An 11,365-nucleotide genomic window follows, 5' to 3' on the forward strand; every position below is an offset into this window, starting at 1 on the left:
ATAGTAGTCAGAGAGATACAGAAGAGGTTCATACACAGTCAACTAAGCAAAACAGAACCGACTGCTTAATGCACTGGTGCCTATGGGAGAACTACTCCCTTGAGCAGACCAGTACTGTGACAAAAAAAAATCACTGGTAAACGGATTGAGTCGCCTTCATTCATCCACCATATTTGAGTCCGCATCCTGCTTCTATGCAGGATGAGATAACAAAAATATAAGGCTCGCGATATTATGACACGTACTCTTTAGTTACACCAGCGAATGAAATCACGCGAGGTTTCTATTAATTTGACTAAATGCCACGTCTGAGAACGAATAGACACTTTTGAGATCTTCTGTTGGGAATATTTTATCTGATAAACCGTTATCACTGACCCGCAACATTGCAGACTGCCTATCCGTGCATAATTACAGCAGACAGGTGAGTTTAGGGCAATTCGTTTATACTGCAACATTGTCATTACCGCTAACAACTCCAATTACCTAAGTTATTTAGGTAACGTTTACCCATTGTTTGCTATTGTACAATGCTAGTTAAGTATCCCGCCAACTGATTTTGCATGCAAATCTAAACTGCGACATCTGCATTCGGTTAATCGCATTCATAGGCAGCTATTGTTGATGTGTCTAATTTAGCTGTTAGCCAAACAGTTAGTGGCTAACTTGCTAGGCGTTAGGTACAACAACAATTAACATACAGTATGTTTCAAGCCATCACTTTAATAACACGGCCTAGCTAAGTTAGTTACTCAGCTATGCTACTAACCCCATTTGGGACCCTACCCCTCTTCCTTAGTGTGACTCCTCATACGCCCCTTGTACGCCTATTGCCTTAGCAGAGGGCCATTATGCTGTTAGGTATAGCAGATGGGATGTTGATAATGTTAATTGTTGTCTAACTAGCTAGTTAGCCTAATATTTGTTCCATAACTAGCTAGCTAAAGCCATCCACTGTAACTACCCACAATCTAAAAACAATAAGATGTTGCTGTATGAAGCTAGTATTGCTGTTCTATAGCAGCCTGTTGTAACCATAGATCTTCCCTTTGGGTGTCTGTCCCAGGTGAGATGATGGCCCATGGACGTCTGCTAGCACTGTTCACAGGAGCGGTGCTATTGCTAGCCGCCCAGCTAACTGTTGCTCACAGTCACTCTCATGACCATGGGCATGCACATTCGCATGGGGGTGGTGGTTGCCATGGTCATTCCCATGGTGGTCAGAAGCTGCACCAGGGGGCGAGCAAGTGGAGTGCTGAGGCCAACCTGCCCCCAGCAGAGGAGTCGCACCACGGTCACGCGCATGACCATGACCATGGTCATGCTCACGGACATGACCACGCCCATGACCATGGTCATGACCACGCCCATGACCATGGTCATGCCCACGCCCATGACCATGGTCATGCTCACGGACATGACCACGCCCATGACCATGGTCATGCTCATGAGCACAAGGAGGAGAGTGGACACGGGCACACCCAAGGAGGGGAGAGGGTGAAGAGGCAGGTGGAGGGAGAGAAGAGGGACATAGTGGAGCTCTGGATGCAGGTATTGTCAGTGGAGACCTTGGAGCCATACATGAATGGACATGGAATGTGTTGTTCTGGATATTTGATACATTGTTTTTGTCCAGAACCTGTGCTACATTTAGATGTCCGTTAGTGGTCATAGCCTACCTTCAATCAAATCATATGCAAAATGTCATATCTTTGTCTGTCGCTATCCCTCCTGTTCGTTCCAACAACCTCATGACTTTCCCTGTGCAAACATAGGCTACCTATCTCTCCAGATTCAACGGATCACTGCTGTAGGTACAAAAGCAAACAAAATTACTGCTTTCACTTTTCATCAGACATTTCCCTTTTGCCAGGGAGTCTGTTACTAAGTTTGATGTTGAGTTCTATTGACTAGTTTGGCTTTAACAACTGGACTAGACAACCTCCGCAGTGTACTGCCATTAACTTTCTGTTGGTTTTTGACTGCAGAGCGAGATGTCTCTGTTATGAAGTTTACATTTTTATTTGCTATGTTCAACAGGATTAGGTTTCTTAGACACCGTTTTAACATTATTTATATGTGCTGGTCAGCACAACTCAGGAGGTCAACTATTTAGGTACTGTCAATTCAATTGGACTGAAACTGGAATGTATATATTCGGCATTCAATTATTGAAAGGCTTGGAATCCAAGCGCTTTTGTAGACAGGAAATAGCTTTTCCTTATTTGATGAAGTTCATTAGATTGGTTTGAGACCCTTGGAAACTCGGCACAGCCATCCTTATCAAGTGTGAGATTATTTTACCACACACAAACACCCTGTTAAAGTGGTCCTTTATGACCTGCTGTTTATGTTTCTCTCTTATTGTTAGGCCATCGGTGCCACTCTGCTGATCAGTGCTGCTCCCTTCCTCATCCTTTTCCTGATCCCGGTCCAGTCCAATACAGACCAGCACCAGAACCTCTTGAAGGTGCTGCTGAGCTTCGCCTCTGGTGGCCTGCTGGGAGACGCCTTTCTGCACCTCATCCCTCACGCCCTGGGTTAGTGAACCTTTCGCAAGTATCGCCACGGTACATTTCTTAATTAAGTGAAAATAATTGATTGCCTATCTATTCTATTGAATATGTGAATATATGATTCTGGGATTTCATCTTTACGCAATAATCAGTGAAGCAAATTTAAGCTCTAAGATGAGCAACATTTTTTTGATTTATTGGTTTGTAGTTAAAAGGATGTAGTCATGCCAGTCTGTTTCTTTGTCTGTTTTTTTCTTTCTCTCATTTTTATTCTCTCTTGCTTGTTTTCACAGAGCCTCACTCTAACCATGGAGACGAGGGACAAGGCCACTCTGACAGTGAAGAATCAGAGTATCATGGCCACTCACATGGTATAGCTCCATCGTGATCTCTACATTTACCATCACCATACTATCCAGCATATCCATTACATACCAGTGTTTAGCATGCTTCAGAATAACACTGACTCACTCTCTTCTACTCTTTATTATTTATTTATTTTATTGAGTCTGGACCCATTTTGGCAAACAGCATGTCCCTGACGGTGTTCCTTATCACACCTGTAGGTGCTGCCCATGGTCACATGATGTCAGTAGGGCTGTGGGTTCTCGGTGGAATCGTGGCCTTCCTGGTGGTGGAGAAATTTGTTCGCCTGCTGAAGGGTGGACACGGACACTCCCACTCTCAGGGTAGGTAATACATTTTGATTTGAGTTTGTAGCACGGGCAAAAACAGAACAACAATTTGAAATGATGCATGTGCCCCTGCTATTTCAAGGCTACATCCATTCAATAAGAGCTTTCTTTACCATAACTCACATGCCTTGAAATGATCCCTCTGTTATGCAATGCATTTTTTTGCCTATTGCCCACTTCTGCCTTTGTCTATATATATCTATGTAATGCATGTCAATTGTTATGGAATATTTACATTTGCGTCCTTTAGCAGATGCTCTTATCCAGAGTGACTTACAGGAGCAATAAGGGTTAAGTGCCTTAAGGGCATATTTACATAATTTTTCACCTCGTCGGCTCGGGGATTTGAACCAGCGACCTTTTTGTTACTGGTCCAACGCTCTTAACCAACGCTCCTAGATTAGGTTTTAGGAGCATAATTACACTACCACACTCCACCCCCGGGGGCAGCAGCTGGTTGGTTAACCTCTCTAGGGTATGTGGGATGCTTGCGTCCCACCTGGCCAACATTCAGTGAGATTGCGGAGTGCCAGATACAGAAATAATCATTATAAAAAATTCAGAAAAGATACAACTGTTTTACATTGGTTTAAAGATTAACTTCTTGTGAATCCAACGCGCATGAAACACAGCAGGGTCCACTCATTCCGACTGCACTTACTCCCTCATTTTTCAAAATACAAGCATAAAACTATTTCTAAAGACTGTTGACATCTAGTGGAAGGCATAGGAACAGCAATTTAAGTCCTAAGTCAATGGATACTGTAATGGCATTGAATAGAAAACTACAACAAACAAAAAAAATCCTACTTCCTGAATGGATTTTTCTCAGGTTTTCGCCTGCCAAATCAGTTATGTTATACTCAGACATTATTTTAACAGTTTTGGAAACTTTAGTGTTTTCTATCCAAATCTACTAATCATGCATATCCTTACTAATTAGAAGAATGCTAGATACCAGAAGACCGCCACGTTTCCCTCTTTTTCTGAGTCGTTTTTTTGGGTCGCTGCATGCGATCCATTCCGTTGTCCTGTTTGTAAGGCAGAACACAGGATCCGCGTCGCGAAAAACATATTCTTGGTCGTACTGATGGTGAGTTGACGCTGATCTTATATACAGTAGTTCTTCTCGACTGTATGTAATGAAACCTAAGATGACCTGGGGTACTAATGTAAGAAATAACACGTAAAAAAAAACAAAAAACTGCATAGTTTCCTAGGAACGCGAAGCGAGGCGGCCATCTCTGTCGGCGCCGGAAGTTCACATCACAAGCATTTCGCTACACTCGCATTAACATCTGCTAACCATGTGTATGTGACAAATAAAATTTGATTTGATTTTTAATTATGCATATCCTATCTTCTGGGCCTGAGTAGAAAGCTGTTTAATTTGGGCATGCTTGTAATTCCAAATGCTGCCCCCTACCATAGAGAAGTTAAGTGCTCTGTCAAGAAAATAAGTCTTGTGAAGCCTTGATAAGAAGGATCTGCAATCAGTGATTTTTTTTGTTGTTGTTATCTTTAGTTTTGGTTCAGGCCTTTTTGTACTGTTTTTGTATATATTTATTTTATCACCATGAACAAATGATAATCCACTTGGGCTGGCCGACTCCTGTGTCAGGACGGAGCTGGCCCTGAAAACAGGTAAAGTGTCTGTCTCCTGGGCACATGCATATAACATGGTCCTCTCACATAAATGTGCACATTAAATCAGGTTGCAGACCATTGAGCTAGGCCTAGGACACCTAGACCTAGTGAATGCAGCCAAATCATTAGGCTAGCGAGTTGGTTTCGTGACCCGACCTCTGGGTCCATTTTGAAATCTGGCCATTGATGAGATTTTCCTCTAGCCGAGAGCTGCTGTATGGTTGGGTGATTTGATGCTACTCTTCTACTTTTGGAATAAGGCAGGGTCAGTAAACCAAAGAGTTATGTGCAACATTTTTTATTTTCTTTCCTATTTTCTCGTCTCCTATTTTCAGCTGCTCCTAAGGCAAAGGAGAGTGACGGGGAGAAAAAGAAGAATGAGGGTGTGAAAGATTTAAAAGAAAACAAAGATGAGAAGACTCCAAAAGAAGTGGAGGAGAAAACTACAGGTAAGATAGTTGAATAATTGTCACTTAAGTTGTTAGTGGGCAGTTTGCCTTCACTGAAATGGCTATTTTCAAATCTCAAAACCACTTTTACTCCATGAGAATATTTACTTTATGACAATTCAGTTACCAGTGTCCCATCAAGCCAGTTTCTCTGTATGTAACTATTGCAATGTTGTGATCATTGTCCACTCTCCCTTCTCAATATTAAGCAGGGCAAACTCTTTTTGGTGATTTCTGGTACATCAAATTAAATCGATCACAGCATGTTTTTGGACTCATTCAGAAGTTTTTAACCTCATTTAAGTGCAATACCTTTGCAAATGTATGTAGAAAGGTCAATTTATATTCCTAAAACTTCAATTTAAAATGATGCTGTCGTGGCTTCCTGTTGACAAGACATTTTGATAAATATCCCAATGTCAAAACGGTTCACGTGTCCAAATCGATAAGTAATGATTCAACAGTTCCTGATATATTGAAAACATAAACAGTTTAAATAAAACATACTAAAAAAGAACATGTGCAAGAATAGTAATAAGATTACTTGTATTTTTTTTTAAACAAGCACCTTATAAACTACACACATCTGAGAATAATTTTTACATCACTGGTTAGAAGAGAATTTGTTGAGTCATCTAAATTCTAGAATGCCGGCTCAATTCTGGGAGTCTGCTGGAACGGGGCAGAAACAAATAATTTGCTTTCACTTCAACGAATCACAACCTTGCATAGGATATCAATAGTGCTGAGCAATTAACCAAAATGGCAATTATTTTGTTTCATTATTTTATTTTTTACTCCCTTTTTCTCCACAATTTTCGATCTTGTCTCATTGCTGCAACTCCCCAACGGCCTCGAGAGAGAGAATCATGCGTCCTCTGAAACATGACCCGCCAAACCGCGCTTCTTAACACCTGCCGGCTTAACCCAGAAGCCAGCCACACCAATGAGTCGGAGGAAACACTGGCGACCGGGGTCAGCCTTGCAGGCACCCGGCCCATCAAAAGGAGACGCTAGAGCGCGATGACCCTCGTTATTCTTTTTTTGGCCCCACCGGCCAAACTCTCCTCTAACCCAGACGACGCTGGGCCAATTGTGCGCTGGCCTAAGGGACTCCCGGCCACGGCTGGTTGTGGCACAGCCCGGGAATTAACCCGGATCTGTAGTGTTCTATATAATTATCATGTTTTCCGAGCTAAACTAACTACAATGACCACAATCCACTGCACGGCTAAATTAGTCCGGGCTGTGTTTCATTTACATAGAGAGCAGTTTCTTTGCGAGGTATCTCTACCTGAAAATACATCATCTAAGTGATTGATAGTTGTCATTCAGCAGTCAAAAGTATGCCTTATTTACTTTGAAGAACTACAAAATAGTGTTTTGTCAGACAGCACAGGCGGTAGCAGCTCTATAGAGGTGAGATGATGACTTGGAATAAAATAGTGATCAAATAAAACAAGTAATATAAGTAACTGAAATATTTGATTTGAAGTAAAGTGAATAAATGCGGGTTATGGGCAGTCACTACCATCATGGTACTTGTATTGTTTTCTGTGTTACAGCATGCAACCCACACAATGCATAGTGCATTTCATGTTTTTTTTTTTTTTTTAATAATCGAAACCGTAAATAGTGTTTATTTTTTATTTTTTTTAATATATATATTTTAAATTAAATTTTAAAAAATCAAACAGACCTCCTAAAAGCAGTACTAGCTCTAGATATCAACACGGACACGGACAATTGGTGTATTGGGGTAAGGCTATCATCAAAGGCCATTCTCCCCAATTTTGTGGTATCCAATTGGTAGTAGTTTGTCTTGTCTCATTGCTGCAACCCCCGTACGGACTCAGAGGCGAAGGTCGAGAGCCATGCGTCCTCCGAAACACAACCCAACCAAGCCGCATTGCTCCTTGACACAATGCCCATCCAACCCGGAAGCCAGCCGCACCAATGTGTCGGAGGAAACGCTGTACACCTGACGACCGTGTCAGCGTGCACTGCGCCTGGCCCGCCACAGGAGTCGCTAGTGCGCGATGAGACAAGGATAATCCGGACGACGCTGGGCCAATTATGCGCCACCCCATGGGCCCTCCTGGTCGCGGCCGGCTGCGACAGAGCCTGGACTCAAACCCAGAATCTCTAGTGGCACAGCTAGCACTGCGATGCAGTGCCTTAGAACACTGTGCCACTCGGGAGGCCCTGCCATCAACTTGTATTCAGAGAGCGCCCCAAATTGTCTGCCATTTGAGCTTAAAAATCCTGCGACGGACAGGCACGTGTAACAAAATCAACGGTACCAAACTAAATATATGAAACTTTTTTTTAAAGCAATCGATTTAATGCATTTGTGATGACTAAACTTTCATACAATAGTAAATGTAGCACACTCAGACATTTTTACAACAATTACATGTATTTTTTTTGTACTTCAACCATGGAGAGAGTTAACAAATGCTCCTTCGCACAATTTAACCAGGTGCTCTAGACTAGAGTCCATAGGGTCTGTGCAGCAGGATAAGTGTTTGACGTCCCTTTCAATATAGACATCAAGGTGTCGGGCTACCTGAACCTGGCTGCTGACTTCACACACAATTTCACTGATGGGCTGGCCATCGGGGCATCGTTCCTGGTGGGCCCAGCAGTAGGCACAGTCACCACTCTCACCATCCTGCTGCACGAGGTGCCCCACGAGATTGGCGACTTTGCCATCCTGGTCCAGTCTGGCTGCACCAAGAAGAAGGTAATGCACAAGCTTCAGCTTTTCACAATGATTGATGTTACACATACTGATGTCGGACAGGAAACGGAAATGTTCTTGACTATGTACTGAAACATGCTCGGTACAACATCTGTCATGACGACGACACAGCCTATTGACACATGGTGGCAGCAGTAGGATTCGTGTCTTTTATGTTCCAACAGCCTGTATGAGAGTCTGTAGGTAGAAATGTCCATTGACAACTTCCTCTTTCCCATCAGGCTATGTGTCTACAGCTGCTGACAGCCTTGGGGGCTCTTGCCGGCACAGCCTGCTCCCTATTGGCTGAGGGGGTGGGTGCGGCCGCCACAGCCTGGATCCTACCATTCACTGCGGGTGGCTTTGTGTACATTGCCACGGTGACGGTTCTGCCTGAGCTGCTGGTTGGCCGCTCCAGTCTGGGCCAATCAGTAATGGAGATCCTAGCGATGCTGGTTGGAATTTACATGATGGTGCTCATCGCAGAGTATGAGTGAGACAGCGAGTCATCAAAAAGTAAGGGCGGTAGAGGGAGGGAGGGATTTAGAGGAGGAGCAGAAACCGAATGTGAGAGATGGATTTATACGATTGGAGGGAAAGATACTGATGGAGTTTAAAGGAGAGGGTGAGAAGATAAGTGACAGACATGGCTTTCACAGGACTGGACTAGGTTCCAAAGGGGACTTGAATGGGGAGTAGCATTTCAACACAAACCATCTGCAGGATGATGAGCAATAAGACATGTACTGTACAAAGTCCTCATCAGCATGTCTAAGTCAGATAGGTCATCAAACCGAGACTTAGGCAAGCTACGCAGATGACTTGGGAGTTGTAGTTCATCGTCCATTTATAATTGCAGAGTTTATTCCCTTTTGGTCATAAAAAGGCTAACCAAAACAGTGTCCGTTTAAGTTGCCATGAACTATAGTTAAAATCAAGAATCGCAATCATACCAATATGTTTAATGCTTACTTTTGCCTTTAATTGTACTTGCAGAGATCACAGATTGAACACAATAGAACTAGACAGTAAAGTGGTTAGGGCATTTTCCTGGGTTTAAATTCAGGGTTTATTTGGATCAGAGTATGTTAGTCTACGACTGGAACATTCCAATGAAATGAAAAGGGCATAATATTATAACGTATAGTCCATAAACCAGGTCCCCAAACAGCAGCCATCTTAGATACTTGACATATGAGGCCAAGAGGCTCCTGAAATGTCATCAGCTTCCGGAATGTGACTTATTGGGAAACATGATTAAGCTGCTTTAGATGTCTACAGCACACGGCAGTTACTGACCAAGCCACTTGTTTGTAATTGTTTTCATAACTGTTGGATGCTTTCGAGTTGCATGAAAATCATGAGTTGTACCAGTATGTGACAATATCTATTAATTTAATTATTACTCAACGGGTAAATGATGTAAGCTGTGCTTAGAGGACCATTGGAGTATGATTAGCTTTATAGTGAATAAATTGCTTTAAATGTGCCCGTCACATGAATTACCTTCATAATGTGGAAACACAGTAAATTCATGTATTTAGGGTGGACGAGCCATTTGGAAACTGAACCGATTATCCAGTGACAGGAATTGGGGAAATAGATAGTCCATCAAAACAAAAAAATTCTTCCACCCTAATTCATCTTAATGTGTCTGGAAGGAATGTTTGACCTCCCTTTGAACAACTGAATGATGAATCCTCTTCTACTTTTGTTTAGTGTTAATAAGCCGTGGCAGCAGGTTTTGTGGAATTGTAACATTTATTCATTTTTATTCACGTGTACTATTTTTTTTTTTCCTTGAATGGGTGTCTGCTTTCCCTCCACTCTTGAATAATACAGTAGGCCTTATGTGTCATAAAGACAATCAATGCTGTAGCTGTAATGTGGTTAGAAAGAGCTCCTTCACCCTAAACCATTCTGTATGTGCACGACTGCATCTCTGGGCTGATTCCAAACCAACCCCATGCTGCTATCCCCATTTACCTTGTTGACTTCTTTGTTATGTATCTGAGATGGTTTGTATTGTCAATATTGTATAGTAAGCTGCTTTAACTAGGCATTTGTAATAAGTAGGTTGTTTCCATCCAATGTATTCCTTTACATTGCCAGTCTTATCAGATGCCTTGTTGTCAACATTGGCTTATAGTTGGGTGCAATGACTTGATTTGGAATCAGAGCTTTTAATCAGAGGGACCAAGTAAAAAGGATTAATGTTAGTGGTGGGTGGGAGATTTAGTAAGAGTATGGTGGAATTTGTGTTACTTTGTTTTCTTGACTTTTCATTAAACAATTAAGATTCCCTTACAATGTTGACACTATATTTTACTGGGTCCCTGTTTCTCATTAGATAATGCAAGAGAACATGAAAAATACAAGCAATCCAATACTTGATTATCTTATAATCCAACCTAGGCTAGATGTTGGGGGGGAAATGAACAACCGATCACAAACACAAGATGCAGGCTAAGTGTGACCGTATTCTTATATATAATATACATTCGCTAAGTGTACAAAACAGTAGGAACACATTCCTAATATTGAGTTGCACACCAGTTTGCACTCAGAACCACCTCAATTCTACAAGGTGTCGGAAGCTGTCTACAGGGATCCTGGCCCATGTTGACTCCAATGATTCCCACATTCGTGTCAAGTTGGCTGGATGTCCTTTGGGTGGTGGAAAATTCTTGATACACATGGGAAACTGTTGAATGTGAAAATCCCATCAGCGGTGCAGTTCTTGACACACTCAAACCGGTGCACCTGGCATCTAATACTATATATACCCCATTCAAAGGCACTTGACTTTTGTCTTGCCCATTCACCCTCTGAATGGCACACATACACAATCCATGTTTCATGGCTTAAAAAGCCTTCTTTAACCTGTCTTCTCCCCTTCATCTACACCGATTGAAGTGGATTTAACAAGTTACATCAATAAGGGAGCACCGCTTTCACCTGGATTCACCTGTCAGTCTATGTCATGGAAAGAGCAGGTGTTCCTAATGTTTTGTGCACTGTGTATGTAACTGCTTTGCTTGAAATATAGTAAAACTTTTACGTTTACCACAAAAATAATTTTAAAGAATTAAAGCAAGCCCGCATCTTTACTTGTAAAGTCATCCTCTAGTTTGATCTTGTTCTCGATACCATGTCTTATTTTGAGATGCTTTGACTGTCACGCGTATGCTAATATTGTTCAAATTCGCTAGCTAGCCAACAACTGTAACGATGTGTTTGAGACAAGTGCTCATTGTGCAAATGTATGTTTTCAATAAACATTGGAGACGAAATATAGTTACATGTCAACAATCT

The 11,365-nt window shown here is 42.1% G+C and overlaps 1 protein-coding gene across 1 annotated transcript; it reads left to right on the forward strand.

Annotated features, from left to right (window-relative positions):
- The first annotated feature begins 261 nt into the window (after window positions 1-261).
- On the forward strand, window positions 262-10,360 carry slc39a7 (solute carrier family 39 member 7). The gene is made up of 8 exons (XM_064983685.1): window positions 262-424; window positions 1,067-1,551; window positions 2,372-2,540; window positions 2,810-2,887; window positions 3,083-3,205; window positions 5,194-5,307; window positions 7,857-8,053; window positions 8,293-10,360. The coding sequence occupies exons 2-8, from the start codon at window positions 1,072-1,074 to the stop codon at window positions 8,545-8,547; spliced, it is 1,416 nt and encodes a 471-aa protein (XP_064839757.1). The 5' UTR covers window positions 262-424; window positions 1,067-1,071; the 3' UTR covers window positions 8,548-10,360.
- Window positions 10,361-11,365: the final 1,005 nt, after the last annotated feature.

This window comes from Oncorhynchus masou, chromosome 13, assembly GCF_036934945.1.
Source record: "Oncorhynchus masou masou isolate Uvic2021 chromosome 13, UVic_Omas_1.1, whole genome shotgun sequence".
Taxonomy (NCBI): Eukaryota; Metazoa; Chordata; class Actinopteri; order Salmoniformes; family Salmonidae; genus Oncorhynchus; species Oncorhynchus masou.

What these genes read in the sequence shown, in the direction of transcription:
- slc39a7 (XM_064983685.1), top strand. Translation starts at nt 1,072, where the DNA reads ATGATGGCCCATGGACGTCTGCTAGCACTGTTCACAGGAGCGGTGCTA. An exon ending in CGGACACTCCCACTCTCAGG is followed by an intron (nt 3,206 to 5,193) that starts GTAGGTAATACA and finishes TCCTATTTTCAG; the next exon opens with CTGCTCCTAAGGCAAAGGAG. An exon ending in AGTGGAGGAGAAAACTACAG is followed by an intron (nt 5,308 to 7,856) that starts GTAAGATAGTTG and finishes CTTTCAATATAG; the next exon opens with ACATCAAGGTGTCGGGCTAC.